General features: G+C 37.4%; 1 protein-coding gene across 4 annotated transcripts in view; it reads right to left on the reverse strand.

Annotated features, from left to right (window-relative positions):
• LOC107094466 (estrogen-related receptor gamma-like) overlaps nucleotides 1-19,385 on the reverse strand; it is a 39,727-nt gene extending 20,342 nt beyond the window's left edge. Inside the window, exons 1-2 of one of the 4 annotated variants that reach the window (XM_015390062.1) lie at nucleotides 7,393-7,673; nucleotides 6,535-6,567 (exon numbers count right to left, since the gene is read on the reverse strand). In XM_015390062.1, coding sequence (XP_015245548.1) covers nucleotides 6,535-6,567; nucleotides 7,393-7,448 — 89 coding nt within the window. In that variant the 5' untranslated portion in view covers nucleotides 7,449-7,673. Of the gene's footprint in view, nucleotides 1-1,999; nucleotides 2,057-6,534; nucleotides 6,568-7,392; nucleotides 7,674-19,180 lie in introns of those variants that run through there. The other 3 variants (XM_015390064.1, XM_015390063.1, XM_015390065.1) reach the window with 3 other exon arrangements.
• Nucleotides 19,386-20,277: the final 892 nt, after the last annotated feature.

The following is a 20,277-nucleotide window of genomic DNA, read 5'->3' on the forward strand; positions in this document are numbered from 1 at the left end:
TAGATAGATAGATAGATAGATAGATAGATAGATAGATAGATAGATAGATAGATAGATAGATAGATAGATAGATAGATAGATAGATTGATTCCCACATTCCACTCTATGTTTGCACATCTTTTCATTGATTCATCAAACCCCCCCTCTCTGTGTTGCCTGAACCAGCCGTTTGGGATCTACCACATATGCAAAGCTGCTGTGTATTACACTACTTTGTTTTTTAAGGAGGTGATTGCGTAAGCAAACTTAGGGAAATTGACAAACCAGACATTATCTACACTGGTTCCTGTCAGTTTTTGTTGTTTTTAAAATGAATCTAAGGAAGTTCAGATGTGTCATCCTTAAGTTAAAGATTCCAGAAGTTGCTATTTTCACCCATTCAAACAATTATACTGACTATCGTTAGAACGGAAATGTCTTTCAGGAGGGAATCTCTACAAGGAATGAACCAATACTCAAAAATGTACATAATAAATGTGATTACAGTTCAAAGTACACCCAGAGAAAGCAATCTTTACTTTTAAAGCTATGGTTTGTGTTCTGATAATACTTTAAACAAGACTAAACAAGAGTTTGCCCACAAAGTTAAATGGGGAAAGCTTTAAGCCTGAGGACCCACTTTGAGGTGTGGGACAGGCAGCTTCATGATGTAGAGATGTTTGGCAACTGGAGGAACTGCTGCACTTTACAAAATAAACCTAAGGATAATTGGGTTTTTTACTGGAAAGTGAATGAAGTCTCCAGATTAGATGCAGATTAGTTACTTAAAAACAACAGAGACACCATTATTAACACCTAAGTTCATTCCTAGAAAGGTTTGTGGCCAAAGTTAAAAGCATGCATGAAGAAAGCAGACTACTGTAGAAACCCGGCAAAGTTACACCAATTCTTTCAAAACAAATGGTCTCAAATTCACGCAAACTGTGGGGAGAAACTCGTGGAAGCAGACCTAAACGTTTGACCTAACGGAAAATGACAAAAAGCAATTCTACAAAATGGAAGGAAATTCTACTTAAAATCAGAAAATGAGCAGGGAACGTTTGAATGATTAAATGCCAGTCACAATAAAATAATAAAGTATTTTTACATATTATTTATATTTAAAATCTTCCCTGCATTTAATCTTACATGTGCTTGTATATAATCTAGTTGCCCTGTTATTCAAGCACTTTACATCTGTTTAGTCTCATTGATGACACGCACAATCTTAGAACAATATTTTATTACATTATAAGCTTTATTTTTCCACTTCCTGAGAATACCGTTTTCCCATCAGTGTGACCTGCACTTCACCTAAGCTAACGTTACTGCACTGTTTTAGATTGACATACTCCTTACAGACCAATTTGTTTATTTAATCTTGTTTTGGATAAATGCTTACTGCTTTATTCATTTAACACAATTTTTTTGCTAAAATAAAATGAAAAAAAAAACTGTTAAAAAATTAATCACTATGAGTTCAGTCTTCGATCTGTTAAACTATATTAAGTGAAGTGCAGGAATTATATTTATACATGTTAATATTCCAATATCCTTTAAAAAATGTATTAGTTTTAGAAGTACTGCAAAAATAACAGTTTAAATGAAAAGCCCCGAGGGCTGCATAAATCATCAGAATTTGCTCTTTAAATTTCCACATAAAAAAAAAACATACTTCATTGGAAAATATGCAATAACCCCTAATAATAAAGGGTGACCTGCAGGCTTGCATTTTAAGTCATGTTGTCCTGAACCTATTAATAAGTAAGGAATTGACCACAGCAGACTCTCTGTCACCAAGCTGAGGAGGAAACCAGCTAAAGTGTGCAGCAGGCATGCTCCCTGTTCTCACACATCCTAAAAACATACACATACTCTAATGGTGGCATCACACTTTTGTGCCTGGCTGTAAAAATAAGGATCCCTCTCCCCTCTTCTCCTCAGATGCAGATTCCTGCAATCGCTTCACACATTGCAGCGCTATGCACACACATGTCTTCATAAACGCCCTAACACATACTTGCATGCAACTGTTTGTCCCCGGGGCCAACTTTAAAAAGAGACTGCAGGTTCCCTTTTGTCTTACAAAACTCAAACAATATTCACACAGCTGTACATTTCTCCGTGTTCATCCTCGGCCTGGCGGGGCGGATTGCCCAAGTCCATCCTTTTCCTGCCATGTAAATGAGTTGGCCCATTGTAAGCTATTTGATAGGCAAAAACTGTGGCTGCTTTTAACCACTGAGTGAACACACTATGGCCACGCGCTACTGCCCCCTCTATCGAAGGACAAAAATAGATGCATGATAAGACCCTGACTTTAGGCGACACAGTAAAGAGAGAGTATTTACAGAAAAACAGAACAGCCACAAAGAAATCCCTGCAGCCACTGAACAAAAAAACACAATATCTCAAAGAGAGCCAGAAGCCAGGAAGATGACTTTTTCTGAATTTGTCAGACAGGTTTGTGTACAAATATATCCTCACAATATGATAACACTGGGTAACAAAACATGCTTCATAGCATGTGCACAAAGAAATCCAAAACTAAATAAAATAACATGATCTTTTCCTAATTCCTTATTATTCATTCAGTGTTATTTTTATTTACACAGACCAAAATATAAAAAAAAGATCTGATGTATTATTACTTTTTATTTATAATCAGTATAAGAAGCCCTAATCTTAATAATCCTAAACCCTTTTTTTCTCGCTTAATAATTAACCCTGTGTGTGTAGCAAGTTATTTAATTAGTGAAACTATCTGCCCAAGCAGCTGCTGCCAATAACAGTGAAATATGCCTACTTTAAAAACTGGATGGATGACTCCATAAGAAATCAAACCAATTATAATATTTACACTAGGGCTGAAACAATTAATTGGATGAATTTTAATCAATTATTAAAATAATTGTCATCTGATTTAGTAGTTGATTAATTGTTAACTAGAGTGTAGAGACTCTAAAACATGCTTTAGCTGATAAAGCAACTCACTTAGAGGAGTAACTATAACACATTTATAAAAAAAATAGATATGAATATTTTGCATTTAAGATATAAAAAAAAATTCATCTGTTAATGTGCTCTATCCAGTGGAAAAGTTTTAGTTTCACCTGGTTTAATTTAATAAAAGTGCTCTTTAAGGAGCCTTTGGCTATCTGATTATATCTGATTGATAATCAATTAATCATAAAAATAATCGACAGATTAATCACTTTGCAAAATAATCATTAGTTACAGCTCTAATTTACACTAAACTTGTGACCAGAATCAACTGATTTCTTTTATCTGTCAGCTCTAGCCAAAGCACAGCCAGTTCAAAATTGAGAATACCTTTTTTTCTGTTAAACAGTGAACACACCATATCCATTTTCTACCACATTAAACTAAGAACAAAACTTGTTGATGCGGAATGCGTAACCAAGATTCAGAATCAAACTAGCAGATAGAAGGGCAGCTAAACTGATGACAGAGTATTTGCAGTTTGAATAATTGGGGCGCCATTGTCAGGTAAAATGAAAATGCTGTCAGCTTTTTTTAAAAACCTGGAGTTAAGAGGGTTTAGATTCAATATAGATAAAAGAATTTCCTGCAAAGGATTATTAATTCTGATTCTTAAATGAAGTGGCAGTGATATCGCCATTAACTAATACGTCCATTATATCACTGTCTTTAAAATATGAGTAAAACTGTTTTACAGCAACTGCCCTCTCAGACAGGGTTTTTTTTTTTTTGTTCTCGATTTAAGTCATCACAGAGCTCTCATTTAAAAAAAATGGAAAAGCACATTTTGGGTACAGTGGATTGATTATGTTCTTAAAGGGAAATAGGAACCAGACTAAATTCTGTGTCCATACCTGCAAGATTTAACCAAAAAACCTGAGTGTATTTCCAATGTTGTCCCTATAATCCATATCCCAGTAGAATGTTCAAAACACGCAGAGATAGTTTATGTTATGTGTGCAAACATAAAAATGATCTGCTTTACACTCAACATAATTTTTCCCCAACAAATAGCAACAGAACACAAAAGTTTCGTCTTCTTTTCATCCTCTTTCACTTCTTAGAGGTAAGGTGGATGGATTTTATGAGGGTGACTGACGGGTAAGAAAAACATCTTATTGGAAGGGTTTGCTCATCCATTCTTTGAATTCTGCCTGGTTGGCCTGTTTCCAGGCTTCCAGTTACAACACTCTGGCCCCATTTGCTCCATCAATCCCTCCTTGGAATTTCCAATCCACTTTGAAGATCATAAAACAGCCCAGAAAAAAGGAATCTGTTGTCGGCTGTCCATCGCAGGTGTCCCTGCTTTATGAAGTCTGCATACCTTGAGCTTGCCTATTGGAATGGATGGCAGGGGCTTTGTGTTAATGCTTTGCTCTCATAATGAAACGGTCGATCACTTTGGCAGATTACTAATTTACAACACCGCATAACCCATCAACGTTGCAGCACAAAGCGAATAAATCAGAGTGCGTCTCAGTGGATATTCCGAGTTATCATCCCTTTTGCGATCCAGTATCTGCAACAACACCTACATGAAGCTTAGTAACAAAGGATAAAATGCAGCATGAAATGAAAGGAGATGCAGGCAGGAAGAGGGAGTGTGAAAAAGCTGGACAGAAAAGGGGGAGGCAGTCCTGTGGCTCATTAACCTGGGAGGGAAAGGGGAGTTAGGAAGAAAGAGAGGGCAACACTTTCTGTCTAACGAGCAGTCATTACACACACTATGGCCCACTGGAGGAAAACAAGAAAATATATAAACAAAACAAAGGGTAAGTTAGCAAGATAAATAAAGTGAAAAGCAAAACAAAGGCTAAATATCAGAAATCCAGCTCAGTCTCTAAATCCATTGAGGTGATTTAGGTATCTGGGTTTTTTCGGTTTTATTTGGGTTTATTCTTTGTCCCTACTAATGATCCAGAGATGAGTGGGGATCAGTGACACCCTCAGCCAATGGTAAAAGCCTAACACCGACTTTGGATGGATCCACAAGATGAGGCACTTCAGCGTGGATCCTCCGACCCGCGGGATCTGGAGAGAGATAGGCGAATCTGCAGCCGTCATCACTCTCCTTCCGGTTTCCTTATCTGATTGCTTGTGTCACATGCAATCAGCCAACCCGTGCGTCCACATGTCTTCCCGTGTCTCTCTGTCTTTCCCCTAATTGTCTTGTCTTCTGTGCTTCTGGCAGAAGGTTAATTTAAATCGGAAACACTTGCTGGTGAAATCTGCTGAGTGATTATGCCACAGCTGATAAAAGCTGAACAGTGATGATAATAGATGTGGATTTTTTTCCCCCTTTCTTTTTGAATGATTACAGAAAATATGGACAATCAAGCAGCAAGTCTGGCTAATTTAACAGCTGCTGTGAAATGATTTTTTTTTCAAAACAGATTTTCTATTCTGTATTAAAATCGTCTGCTAGAAAAAAAGTTTTCTTTCCAGAAAGGGAAAGGCGATTTAGCTTTGTCTCTAAAATAGTATTTGTTAAAACAAAAATAAATAAACTGCAGTTGCATAATAGAGAAAATCTCATATATAACGTCCAAGTTTGCAACACAAAAGCTTTAATATTCAGTAAGTACTATGCATTCACACCCTGGTTGTCAGTATAAAATATACTGTTTATATGATATATTTTTCCAGATTATAAGACTTTTCCATTTGTTATGAGTTGATACAGATTTTAATAAATAAAATGTTAATCATAAAGGTCGGGATATCGTTAAAGATCAGATTTGTGCAGCAAAAAAAATTTAATTGGGAACATTTTTCTCTAAATTAAAGAAAGAATTTTTTTTTTTTTTTTTGTAAATGTGGATGTTTTGCGTTACTCCAACAATAATAAATCTGCATTTAGATTTTATTTTATTGCTCCTGCAGCTTCTCCTGCTGGTGTGGAGGGCCCATTTCTGGTTTGGACGTACCTTGGTCTGACGCTGGTGTCTATTCAATCATCATAATGCATTTAGTGAAGGACATGCAATCTTATCAGATTGTTATTCAACTTGCATTCAATGAATAAAGGAAAAAGCTGAACCAGTCAAGGAAAAAATGACCAACTTTAATCTTAGTCAACTTTACTTAAACATCTCACATTTGGTGACTCTGAGCAACTGTTTAGTTTGTTATTCTCTATAGAATAGGGATGATCATGCATATAAATTACAGGGAATGTGATCTGATTCTTAATAAGCTCAAACAGGCATCCAATCTGTCAGATGTGTTTCAACATGTTAGGGATGGCCAGTACCAAAACATGTAGTTTATATATATTTATACAATCAAAGTCGAAAGAAGAAAAATTTGATCTGCTGACTGATACAGTAAATCAACTGGTCTAATGTTATTAACAAACTAATTCAGTTTATTATTGACACCTGTAAAGCTGACTTTATTAAACAGCTCTGGTTGCCCCTAAATGATGTATAAACACTAACAAACAACAAAAGCTCTAACACATATCTGACATCTATCTAAAAGAGGCCCAATTTAAATATTTTTGTTCAGACAGAAAACAAATCTCTATTGCACATTCAGTGAACTACATACCAATATATATATGGAGGACCAACTCTGCCATGTCTGAAAATAAATACAGAAATAAACAAATGCTTAATAAATAAATAGGCATTCAATTAACTGCCCCAAAATACACAATAAACAAGAGTTTATTGTATTTTAAGACACCCCCCTCCTCATTTGCATAATGAGGCAGAAATGCATACAGAAATGTAAAAACAAAAGGCAGAAATAAATACATAGTGTTTAAGAAATAAAGAGGGTAAAAAAATACAAAGGAAGAATAAAACAGACAAAATATTATATCATGCACATAAATAAATACTTAAATAAATAAATAAGTAATAAATAAATAAATTTGAAGATTATAACGGACAATACATAAATAAGATAATTATTACAATGACGAATAAATAAAGAAGCTAATTAAAAGAGATATATACATTTATGTCTCACTGTATAATTTAATTTCTACCTACATTTACTTGTTCATTGTATTTTGGGGGCAATTTATGAATGGCAATGTATGATTATTTATTTATTGAGCATTTCTTTATTTCTGTATTTAACTTTAAATATGGCAGAGTTGGTCCTCCATAGATATAACGCAGCACAGGTGATAAAAGCAAAGAGGTAAAAAAGCTCAATAAGAGTTTCTGCGGTTGGAACAAGAGAAGCTGAATTAGTGAAGGGAAAAAATCATATTAAATAAACATAAGACAAATATGAGCACTGTAAGTAATATCTCACTTATGTGAAAACGTCTCAAACTCGACAAACGGTCGAGTTTAAGTAACTTCAATAAATCTTACAGAAATGTTCACCTTAACTGCTCAGTACTCACCCCCCACTACATATAGGATAAGGTTGTGATAAAAAAGTACTTACTCTGAGTCAGAGTGGTAGCTGAAACACTCAGGAAGGTAAAGGTCGACTAAATCCATGTGCGCTCTCCTACCATACCCCGAATAAACTTATAAAAATATTCAGTCCTTTTCTTTATCTACCCTTCTACGCTGCACCTGTACTTCAGACGATTGTAATAAACAATTTTACAGTCAGTAAACTTTCTGTCTCCATCTACTGCCCTCTCCTGTGCCTCTCAGCTCCGCTCATTGTGTTCCTGTCACTCTCACTGCTGAGCTGCTCCCTGCTGTCTGCGCTAACTGACGGACTGTTGAGACTGACTGACCGCGGGCTGAGTGTGTCCGAAGCCGCCACTCCATCCGACTGCTGATTGGCTGACATCTAAGCCAATCAGCAGCGACCATAGCCGCTGGGACAAGTGGATGCGACCGAGACAGTGTGTGTGTTTGTTTGTACCTCTCTAGCGCTCAGAGTGAGGACCACTTTTCCAATTTCACCATCAAATTGAGGACCAGTTGCTAAGTGAGGACGTTTTGACGGCCCTCACATGCTATTTTGCTAATGGTTGGGTTTAGGGCTAAGGTGTCAATTGGTTAGGGTTAGGGTGGTGTATAGATTGGTAATGGTTAGGGTTAGTTTTAAGGTAGGGCAGAGAAAGGGTTGAAAATGACTTAAAATCAATGGGGAGTCAACACATGGTCCTCACTACTATGGCAGAACGAGTATGTCTGTGCTTATTTAACAGGTTTAAGCTAATAGCGTGGTAGCGTGGATTACAATTTACTGCAGTATCAGACACAAATCCATTTCTAATTTGTTTTACTTAATTCAATTCAGTTTATTTATATAGGTCTAATTAACAAAAAGTCATCTCAAGGCACTTTACAGTAACCTGACTCCGCCAGATGGATTTGCTCCGCATATCCATCTGGAAACCTTCCGTTGAAGTAATTTTGGGAAGGGGCGAAAATACTGGTTAGCTGATTGGCCTATGTTGGTGATAGACGGGCCAAATAAACCAATCAGATCAACGAAGCATATGACGTACTAACAGAGCGACGACGAAAACACAACCACAAGCCAGGCTACTCTGCCGAAACCACTCGGGAGAAGAGCAAAAACATCTTTTCCTCTGAGAAAAGCCTCCAGAGCAGTGTTTTGCTCTTCTTTCAGTGAAGAAATACTCTGTAATTTCGATAAAACTTGCTCGATACCCACGCTAACGCTAGTTCATCGGCTGAAGCCGCCATGTTCTTTAGACTGAACTGTCGCGCTTCTCGTTGCGTCACGCCTCAACCCGCCTCAAAGCCCACGCTGATTGGACGTTTGTTTTTGGTGAACGGCTCCAAATTTTCTTTAACGGAAAGTAGCCAGACTGATCTGCGAGTGAAACCTTGAAAGCTTGCGAGATCAGGATGGTCTCACGAGGCTAACTTTACAGTTCATCAGATCATACAGTCACATGGATTAAAAGCTTTCTATTTAAGGAAAACCAGTTGATTACATCGACTCATTGACTCAGATGCAATCTCTCACGCTAAGCATGCTTGTAGCAACAGTGGAGAGGAAAAACTCCCTTTTAACAGGAAGAAACCTCCAGCAAAACCAGGCTCAGTGTGAGCGGCCATCCGCCGAGGCCGACTGGGGTTCAAGGAGACAGAAGCAGAGATACAACCTTAAAAGTTTTCCCCTCCATTACAAAACAAACATAAATATCATTAATGATTTCAGTGGTTTTTGAAGTAAGTTGGGAAGTGAACTGTGAAAGTCAGTGGTTACAGAGCGGCCAGAGTTTTGATTCCAGTATGTGTACATAGAGAGTAATGAAAGTTACTAGAAAATCCTTAATTACCAATTTTTAGAGGTTGTGTCTCAATTAGCCAATGGCACACTTTAACTTCTATATGTCTAATGGATGTTTAACCTTTTATTTGAAGCACAGAAAAAGATGAAAGAAAGATCGTGCTTTGCATTAAAAGATGGCAAGAGTCAGAAAAGAAAATGGTTGAAGAAGACAAATTTGCCCCGCCACATAAAAAAAGCGCCCCTGTTTGAAACTGTCTTCCAAAGCATAATCAATCGTCTTTGTTTCAATGTGGGGAACAACCTAAGGTGGGACAAGGATACAGCACACGCTCCTAATTCCAGTCTCGAAAAATCCTTTGGATATTTACCTACCGTGAAAATACATTTCTCATTCTCTGACCCAAATGAACACCCACTTAATTTTGTCCTTCAACTACATGTGTAGCATCATCTTTAAGATGCTTATTCATGGATGAATTACTTGAAATACAGCTGCATAAAAAAAATTACAATTCCATCATTAAGTGATTATGATAAAACTTTTCTCTCCTTCGACTTATAGCTGCTGTGTTTTACAGACCTCACTAATATAAAGAACAGAATTTATACTTTGTAGCTCAACACAGCTAGAATATTTCAATATTAGGTAAAGCAGCAACAGGGAGACTGGATTATCCACAAACACCATTTTCGGAAAGGCCACCACAAATTACTTTTGTTTTCCTAGTTGATTGCGTTTAGTTTATCTGACTTTCTTTTGCTTAAATTATCTTTCATATTTTCATCTTATCATTTTGACTCGACCATCACTTCTTTCCTCTAAAAACTGTATTGATAGGTCTTAGATTTTAGTGCTTAGTGTGTAACATCATACCAGTTTTTAAAGTGTTGACTGCATGGTTTGTGCTTAACTTATCTGTTTGGTCTTTTAATGGTTATCCTTTAATTCTGACATAAAAAAATTATACATGTCTTAAGCAACAAGCATGAGCATAACTGAAAAAAGGGTTAAGAATATAAGATTCTTAACACAGAGCGTGCTCTAATTTTAGAACGCTCTAAAGGTCTGTGGGGTTTATTCATTGAAACAGATTATCATGCGTTTCAAAGAGAAAAAATATGAAATAGCTTAGAATCCATTCCAAATATAACTGCATACTTACAAAACACTGCTAAATAAAAATTATTACACTTCCACCTTTACAAGAAGACCCTTTTCCCCAGTTATAAAGTAGCATAAACCCATTTTTAACAGAGACAACATAGAAACAAACATGGACATCCACATACCAAACCACATTAACTTAAATTCTACTTAAGCCTAACTGTCTTACCTGCTATAGCGCTTTTATCTGAGATAATCAGCTATGGCTCCGTGCCTAACATGATGCCTTTCTCCTGCCACTCACAAAGCACACGTGTAAACTCAGTGGTAGGCAGAGTTGGCAGAGTCCAGCAAGCACAAAGGTCAGCAGGTGCAACGCAATGCAACATTTTATAAAACAAGTTGATGCTTACAGTATAAAAGAAATTGTCAGATAAGTTGATCCCTTTTAAAATACAAAGAAGAAATACTTGGAACTAATAATGTGACAACTAATAAAAAAAAAAAACATAACTTTGGAAATAAACCAGCAAAATATTGTGACATTTTGCCGAAAAATAGTATCCAGTTAAAACACAAACAGAAATGTATTTACGTGCACAGAGACACATATCTATATAAAAACTTGGACTCCGATGTCAATTTTAACCTGGAGTCCGGATTTGTTCCACTTTCTTGTCATTTAACACTTTAAGCTGATCATTTTTGTTTTGTTTCATTTTTACATTTACATAAAAACACAAAGTTACAGATTATGATATGATTAAACTTTTGAGTATCAGTTAAAATCAGCTTCAAACAACTAAAGGATGAATTTTAGAACAATAAAACCATTATTCCCAATAGAGAAAAACTGCATTTAAATATTATCTTTGAGTATTTCTAAGCCAGAAACTGATACAGCTCTAATGACAGAATTAGAGCTCAGATGACAGGAAAGCTAATAAGAGCTGCTTTCTTTATGTTGCTTTTGGATAAAAGTCAAAGCTTTGAATTTGTCCTTTAAGTAAAAAAGCAAAAAATAAATAAATCTACATCCTCATTCTATTTTCTTAGAAATCACTGAGGTTTCCCATCAATGAATGGCAACATTCCTTGTTAATTTCATGCAAATGCTCAAATGCTATGTCGCTGTGTTGTTATGTACCCAAACAAAAATTATTCAATTAGAGCAGAAACCTGTCTTTTGATTCCACCTGTCAACCATATCGTTTTTCATAGACTTCATGGGGAATTTTTTTTAAATTATTGAATATTAAACTGTTTAAAAAGAAAATGCCTTTATCTCTGTAGAATTTCCTAAAGGTTTTTAGTTTGAGCCAATTTCTTCTCTGATCAACTTGCCGTGCTCTAAACTTAATCCAAAGGAATGAAATCACCTGTGCTAATCTGTTCCTGTGATAAAGCCCAGACAGCAGACTGCATGGAGAGGACTTTATCTCATTATGTAGCTAATGAAAAAACTCCTGCCCACCTGAAAAAGTCATGGTAGCTAAATCTACACATGTACTGGGAATCCAATACAAGTCCAGTGCATTATAAAAGTTCTCTCTATTTATATATTCTGTCATGCTATAATCTCAATATTTGGTGTACCTTTTTAGAATTTGATGTGACAGGCCAACACAAGCAATTCAATTCAGTTTATTTATATAGCGTGTATTCACAACACATGCCATCTCAAGGCACTTTACAGTTCACCAGATCATACAGTCACATGGATTAAAAGTTTTCTATCTAAGGAAAACCAGTTGATTGCATCGACTCATTGACTCAAAGGCAATCCTTCACACTAAGCTTGCTTGTAGAGACAGTGGAGAGGAAAAACTCAGTTTTAACAGGAAGAAACCTCCAGCAGAACCAGACTCAGTGTGAGCAGTCATCTGCCGAGGCCGACTGGGGTTCAAGGAGACAGAAGCAGAGATACAAAAAGCAACTGTAAAAGGCGCCCTGGTCCAGTGTATAATTGTCCTGCATTTAAAGTTAATTTGTTTGTAATCTGTTAAAAGTGGTAGTTACCATCCTTGAGGATATTGGAGGGAACGGGAACATATTTTTCCTTTGCTTGTTCTTTCACATATAGAGTTTCCAACGTCATCCAAATTCTAACACTGCTCTCACCTGACCATAGCACCGTCTCTCTGTTTGTTTGTTTGTTTGTTTGTTTGAGTTACTTATTTGTATGAGAGTATCAACACATTTTTATAATGAGAGAAAGCAAAGTATTTTTCTTTCACATATTCATCAGGAGGTGGATGAAGTAAAGGCCCATACAAATTATATATATATATATACAATGTATACCCTATTTTGTATATGATAAAAAGATGACGCGTTGTGAATTGCCGCCATATCAATAAACAGAATATACCTATATATATTCTTATTGGTCTGAAAACATTTAAGGCTTTATTTAATACAGAGAATCTTTTTTGGATAAGGTATCCAGCTGACTTTGTCATCAATAGTAACAATTGTTTATTTATAATCAGACACAATCTCTAGTTTCTGTTTGTCAGTTTAAAGGTTCCACATTTAACCTATGGTTCTCAAAATACATTGTAGACTTATATAACAAGTTTCTTTATATAAAACTGTTGTTATGGTTTAAAAGGTGCCATCTGTGGAGATAAGATGCCGTCTTGATTACAAGATTTACTAGTTGGTCAACATTATAATAATGAAATATTTGTGTCTTCCGCAAACAGAACTAGTTTTATTACTTTAGAAATACTTTGCAGGTATAGATATACTAAATATACTTCATCAATAATTCCAGGCCTAAAACTGATCCGTGGAGAACCCCACTATTAAATGTCCATATATTCTATATATTCATATATATTCATAATATTATTTCCACCAGCTGTTTTGTTCCCTATCTTGTTCATAACTTTCATCCATAGGCTAATTGTTGTGCTATAAACACATTCCTCAACTCAGCTGTGGAACTCTAAAACCCCTTAAGTTTTAATTGGCTGCTTTCCATTTGTTTACAACTTTTGAAGGCAATCGATTGTGAAATATGAAAGGTGCTGAATAGAAGTGCATACCAGATTTTTATTTGTGACATCAAATAAAAAGATCATTTTGTTTACACCAAAACACATCAGAGTGAAAACCAGGAAGGAGAAAAGAGGAACTTCCCATGGTCGGCATTTTTATGTGAGCAGTAAACTACAGCAAGATTGACGTGATTAGAGTGTGATGATAAAATCTACCACAGTAACTGTATCATAAAAATCATCTCTGGAGAAATTCTACTCTTTAAACCCTTATGAAACTTTAATGCATTAAAAGTTGTTGCTTTTATCTCCTCTGAGGCTAGTGTCATCAGTGGTTATCATACTGTTTATTCATATAGTGATGCAGAATAAATTACACTGCAAATGGACTTATGATGGATTCATTGTCTTAAGCCTGGAAATTTATTTGCTTTAGCAACAAACCTAAATTTCACCAGAGAACAGAAAAACCATTCAATGTGCATGCAATGATGTGATATACAGAAGAGATCTTTAAAATATTCTCAATTTAGTAAAAAACTAACAGTTTTCATAAATATTGTTCCATTCCTGCTGCAAAGGCATCCGGCTTATATGGTTTGATTTAGAGTCCGACTCCCAACATTAATGGTAATACTGTTTATATTCTTGGTCCTCATCACTGCTGGGTTTACTGGGTTTATGTTATCCAAGGGAAAGTAGCAGTGATTCTTCAGGAAACGCAATGACGACAAATTGTATTAATTAAACCATGAGCTTTTTTTGTTAATTGCTTGAAATGAGGCGCAGTGGGTAGCACTGCTGCCTTGCAGCAAGAAGGTTCTGGGTTCGATTCCCCGGCCCAGGGTCTTTCTGCATGGAATATGCATGTTCTCCCTGTGCATGCGTGGGCTTTCTCCGGGTACTCCGGCTTCCTCCCACAGTCCAAAAACTTGAGTGTTAGGTTAATTGGCTTCTCTAAATTCTCCTTAAGTGTGACTGTGTGTGAATGGTTGTTTGTCTCTGTGTTGCCCTGCGATGGACTGGTGACCTATCCAGGGTGTACCCTTCCTCTCGCCCGTAGACAGCTGGAGATAGGCACTCGGGATTGAGGATGTCAGAAAATGGATGGATGATCCTATAAGATATATTCTAGTCTACTCTGATCCCCTTCACAATCTCTTTAACTGTTGTCAAAATGTTCCTCAGTGTTTTCATCTCATCTGCAGGTCAAACGCTACGCTGCAGGATGCATAAAAAGACATCTGAAGGAGTCAGATTAAAAGCATAAAAACAACAAAACAAGACATAAGTTTGATTTGATCTGCATAATCACTTCTGATGAAACAGGCAAACAAGAAATAACAAATAGATCTGAAATGATTAGAAGTGATTAAAAACACTGACAATTTAAAGGGAAATGACAACCTAAGTCTGGCAAAATAGAGGGAAAAGAAATCAGAGAGAAAACTAACTGCATGATGAATATTCGCAGAAAGAAAGGCATGAACCACACTCTAAATGCAACGAATGGAAGCCCCCATTGATGGCTGCTGCTAGACATCAAAAATATTTTTACACTGAGCCAGAGCTGAGGACAGAAGTTCGATTCCAGCTCCGGAGGGAAGCTGTCTGTAACAGGGCACCCAGCTGCTAGCTATTGACCCAACACACTAGATGCATACATTTCTATCTACAGAAGAAAAAAAGGGGGGAAAGTGTGTGTGTCACTGTGTTTTCACCCGATTTTCCTCAATCCCCAAACTCACAGCCACCGAATCTCATCCTCCGGGGACAGCTGTCAAATTTACTTCCCTATCCGGACAGTCACTCTGCAAATTCATCCCCCACCACAAGCTTTACACACTTACAGAGTGTAATCTGCTTAGTTCATATCTGACTCCTAGCCATCTATCAATTACCAGGATACTGTGAGATACCCCTGACACAGTGGCTGGAACAGCCCATCAGCCTTTCTTGAAAAGTGTTAAAAGATGCACTAAAGGATATTGATTTATTTATAAAATACTTGTTTGAAAGGCAAGAGCTGACCAGGGTGCTGAACAACCTGTAGAGCATAAAACAACAAACAAAAGATTGACATCACAGACAGAAAATACATTTTTGGGGCTTTAAATGAGTATGGAAGATATCCAATATAGGAGAAGTCCTAATGTGCAAAGGTCAGCTAGGAGGAAAGTAAACAAATGGGTTATTTATGTGAGAATAAAAAATATCTTAAATCTATACAATTTTCTGTTTTGTGTCTCTAAATAGATGGATTGGGGGGAAATGAGCCACAAAACTGGCGGACAGATGAGCACTTGGATCCGGATCATTTTCATATTGATCTGCGGCACGGTGCATAGGGATCCAGATCTCCCTCGCTCACACATACATCCCCGGTAGAAACCCTAGAAAGCCCCTGAGAGGAGACTAAAGAAACAAAACCACAGTAATGTCACTCAGAGCTGCTGGGACCTGCTGCTACTTCTCCACAATGGGTCAATGGTCTGCAAATGGTTTTCACTTCTCTGTGGATCATACGGTCCCACTGCAGAGGAAATGCTGGGAAACTTATACATACAGGAAGGCTTTGGGGCAGGCAGGATTTCATGTGGAGAAATTTAAGCTCATTTAATGAATATCTGAGACCAGAAAACACTCTGAATCCCTTTTAGCTGCAGGTTTATGCAGTAATAACTTGACTAGGTTGCCCCCTGGTGGAGAATTTATTTTAATATATATATTAAAAAAACAGCTCTGTCCTACAATCAGGCCCTCAGGGTGATTAGTGTATGCAACAAATCTTCTCCTAGCAACATAATGTGGATTAACGCAGCACCTACGCTTCATATCCTCAACCAGCATAACTGGATTAAAGGGTCACCTGCTGGTCACCTTCTTCTGCTCATGTTCATCATTTGTAAAACCATAACTAGGATATTCCTGTGATATTTCAACAGAAATGGGAAAGTCAGTGTTATACTAAAATCTGGTCTAAAACTGATTTGTGTCTAAATATTTTTCAATTAGCCATCATGTATTATCATAGGCACAAAGGTATATTTTTAAAATTAAAGTACATCCATTTTGATAATTAGGAGACCCTTCAACAGTATTTACCGCCACAGTATTTTGAAGGAGGTTTGCCAACTATATCGCTTTAGTTTAGTGTGTCCCTAACTTATGAACTTCAACTGATTATTGTGGTTAGATTGCAATAACTGTTTGGGGCTTTAAGAAGATGGTAAAACTTGCAGAAATTGCTGGCATATTCAGGTCTGGATGTTCAAATAAGTTCACACTTGCTCAAGATGCTAAAAAAAAAAATAGTCACCAAAACCCCTAACATTTTCTAACCGGAAAATAGCAGGATCTCTCTGCTGTAGATAGGAAAGTACATACCTGTATAATCAGAAAGAAATATCCCAAGTTAAGCTTTTATTGGAGGTGTCCAAAGATTAAATCTTTGCTCTATTTAAAAACATGAAGATCAGACTCTAAGCGCCTGCATCATGCAAAATGATCTTTTATCAAACTATTTTATAATGCTCTTCCTTCATCAAAATCGTGCACAAAGTGGTATTCCTCATGATGCAAGCTTAATTGAGTGGACCTCCTGAGTTCTGCTGTCTAAGCACCAGCCCCTCTCTGCCCGTATGAAAATTAGCGGTTAGAGAATGACGATGTAAAAATGTCCCCTCCAGGAAGCACCTACCTTTACTGTGCTGTGCCTGTGCATTGATAAAACACCCATTTGGGTCATTTTAATGTGCCTATTTCCTCTGATCTAGATGTGAGGCAGAGTTTGATAACTTCAGCTCAGCTGCTCTTTCTCAGCTAATTTCTAAGTAATGAAAATATGTGTTTTGGCTTCAGAAGATCTCAGAATTTGTTCAGCTTGTGATATAGTGAAGTATCACTCCCACAGTAAAGTTGATTTAATCATTTGCTATTACGTAGGTGCCTCTACTCTTCCTTTAGAGCCTCTGCCGCTTTTTGAAGAAGAAGTTTGTGGTAACTCTCATTTTGTTCAAAATAAAGAATAAATCAGCAAAATAACAATAAATCCTCAAACCCATCATGCTGTTGGGATACCTCTCCAGGTACAGGCAAACTGTACAGAGAGAAGATGGATGGAGCTAAACACTAAGAAATCCTGGAAGAAAATCTGTTAGAGGCTGCAAAAGACGAGGCAGAAAAAGATGGTGCCAATTTGCTATTTACAGGTTTTTGTGGTTTAGGTGTAAGTATGATATTGGAATGGAATATAATATTGAAAGAACAATTCAATTTAAGAATAATAACCATAGGTATATAAATGATATTCGACTTTTACTACAAGAGAAAAATGCCAGAGTGTCAGTTTCTTGTACATTTATCAGAGCTGCTTTTTCCACCCTGCACCTGGTTCCCAGACTCATCCCAGGTGAGGAGCCACCACTGTGGGTCCAACACGCACTCAGAATCCTGGCAGTCAGCACCACACACATTTAATGCTGATGTCAGGAACTCTTACAGACACTTTCACATACCTACGCTCACACAGAGACGCTGCACGCTCTCCTCATATCACTTTTATCTCCACAGGTGGCAAATTTAGCCCTCTAGCTCAGAGTCAGCATGTCAAAGCTGGAAAAGTCAACAGAAAACAAACGCTACCAGAATAAAATAAGGCTACTTTGGCTGCATGCATCCAGCCTCTGGCTTTATCTCCATCTGTTCACCTTTTTAATAGGACAAACATTCCATTAGCAGCTCCACAGGTCAACTTATGGTGGGTAATGCACTGCTCCACAAACAAGTATCAAACTAGAAAATAATTGAACATTTTATGAAATCCTCAGATCCATGGATGATTAAACCGATAAACAGTTTTATTACATACAGAGTGATATTTCTTATGTGAAAAGAGAAAAATAAACCCAGATTCATCAGAAAATATAAAAATTCCTTAAAACCAATAATAATAATGTAACTCAGAGACATCAGCAAAAGAACTGATCTCTTTTTTTCCTTTTTGCATTTTGATATCTGAGCACCAATTCAACTTTCTTTTCTCTCTACCCCAGCTAGAACCCTTCTAAAACTGTTTCATGGACAGTAACAGCTGTAGGTTACATAATGGACACTCCTAAAAGGCTTTCCTTCTCAATCCCATCAATGACACTCAGACATGCTGTCATCCCCGCTGCATGTGAATCCTTTCAGTAAACCATAGTTTTTCCTTCCACTAAACTTTCCATGCTTGGAAAAAGACACATCTGTGTTCCCTTTCTGTCCTTGGTCATTTTAGCTAGCAGATGCTTCAAGGCGTGCCACTGGGATGTTTCAGCTTCCAGTGAAATGTAACACTCGCCCCGCTTTTTCCTTCTGTCCTCTCTTTAGGGGTGCTCTTTCAGTGACCCCTCTCCTTCTACTCATCCTGTCACCCAGTTAGTCTGCAATGAACGGCCTACAGATTCCCAGCAACACCAAGAGCAAACCAGTAAAACTTGATTTAGCTGCTAGATTACTGAGAATGAGTTCCAGTTAATATGGATCTGTAAATAGAAACATAGAGGAGAAGGAGAGGATGTTCTAGACAGTATTTCTTAACAGTTTTTTTATGCAGCTGCAAAGAAGCCCAGCAGCTGAACAATTTACCGAAGTGCTTATAAAGTGACCCGTAAAGATTTGAAATGAAGTGTGTATTGGAAAAAAAAAGGTAGAGTTCAATTGGGTTCACGGTAGATATTTACCTTCACACACACACTCCTCTGTTTCCGCTTAAAGACCACAACAGACTGTTTCTAAGCAGACAAGAGCAAAAAAAGACATCACTTCATTAACTGCAAAAAAAAAAAAAAAACATTAAACAGCATCTGCTTTTCCTGGTTTGTTTATCGCTCTGCTTGTGCTCAGTACTCACTGTCAGTTTCATCCACAGGATGCTCGGCTGGTCAGTGGCTCTGCTTTCCAGCTGCAGTCAGTCAATCTCAAGGACAAACACTCCAGCTCTCCTCGCCTCCGGTCTCTGTAGCTCAGCGATGCAGCAGCGTGCACACAAATTCATAAACACACACACACAGATCTCCCCCCTCTCCCCCTTTCCTTCCTCTCAGCATCTCACTCAGATCCAGTGCTGAGTTCACCTGCCCCAGCTCGCTCATAGGGGACTCCTGAGTGAGCCTTTTAAATGAGAAAGTGTGTCTAAAGGAGAGAGTGAGGGAGAGCCCAGCTGAACACTCCCCCCCTTTAAAAGTGGGGTGGACACACAATGGTCCTTCGTTCTCAGAGGCAGAGGAGGGCTTTCTGTTGCGGTTAAAGATGGGGGAGAAGGATAGAGATGATGCCTGCATTATTTTTTAGATAATGTGAAGCAAGCATGCTAATAGAGCTGAAGGTTAATATTGAAGGTTAGATGTGAATATCTCATTAAAAAAGCAGATAGTAGTGATAGTACTTGTTTTCTTCACCATATTCTGCTCTATTGTTGAGGTTATGATAAACAGACTTTCAGAAAACATGCGTTCTCTTACATCACATAAGTTCTTGTGGGATGTAAAAACCAAAAAGTTACACAGAAATGATTCCCCAGTGCTGCTTAAGAGGAGGTTGGATCCTTTAGGTCATGGTCGTGTGGGTTTTCTAGTTCTGATATAGAGCCTCTTGAAGATCTCTCTATATGTGATTGTTGTTAACTCACCAAAAATGTTGACTAAAGTCATCCAGCTGATCACAGCATGATGCTGCCCCAGCCATGTTTCAAATCAGGGATAGGGTCAGCCAGGTGATGCATTGTAGCTGCTCATCTCCAGATAATAATCCTTGGAGTTTAGACCAGAAATTCTATTTTTTGTAAGAGCAGAGGACATTTTTTCCCTCTTTCTCAGTCAGCTCTGACAGCTTGTATAAGGTCCTTTCTGGATTACTTTCGCAGCAATCTTTTAACCATTCTGTTGGAAGTGGTTTCTCTCTGGCCTCTCGATGAAAAAAGGTCTGTTTGATGCAGAGCGTCAGCAATAG

Source organism: Cyprinodon variegatus, unplaced genomic scaffold (genome assembly GCF_000732505.1).
Source record: "Cyprinodon variegatus isolate N-32 unplaced genomic scaffold, C_variegatus-1.0 Scaffold485, whole genome shotgun sequence".
In the NCBI taxonomy this organism is placed as follows: Eukaryota; Metazoa; Chordata; class Actinopteri; order Cyprinodontiformes; family Cyprinodontidae; genus Cyprinodon; species Cyprinodon variegatus.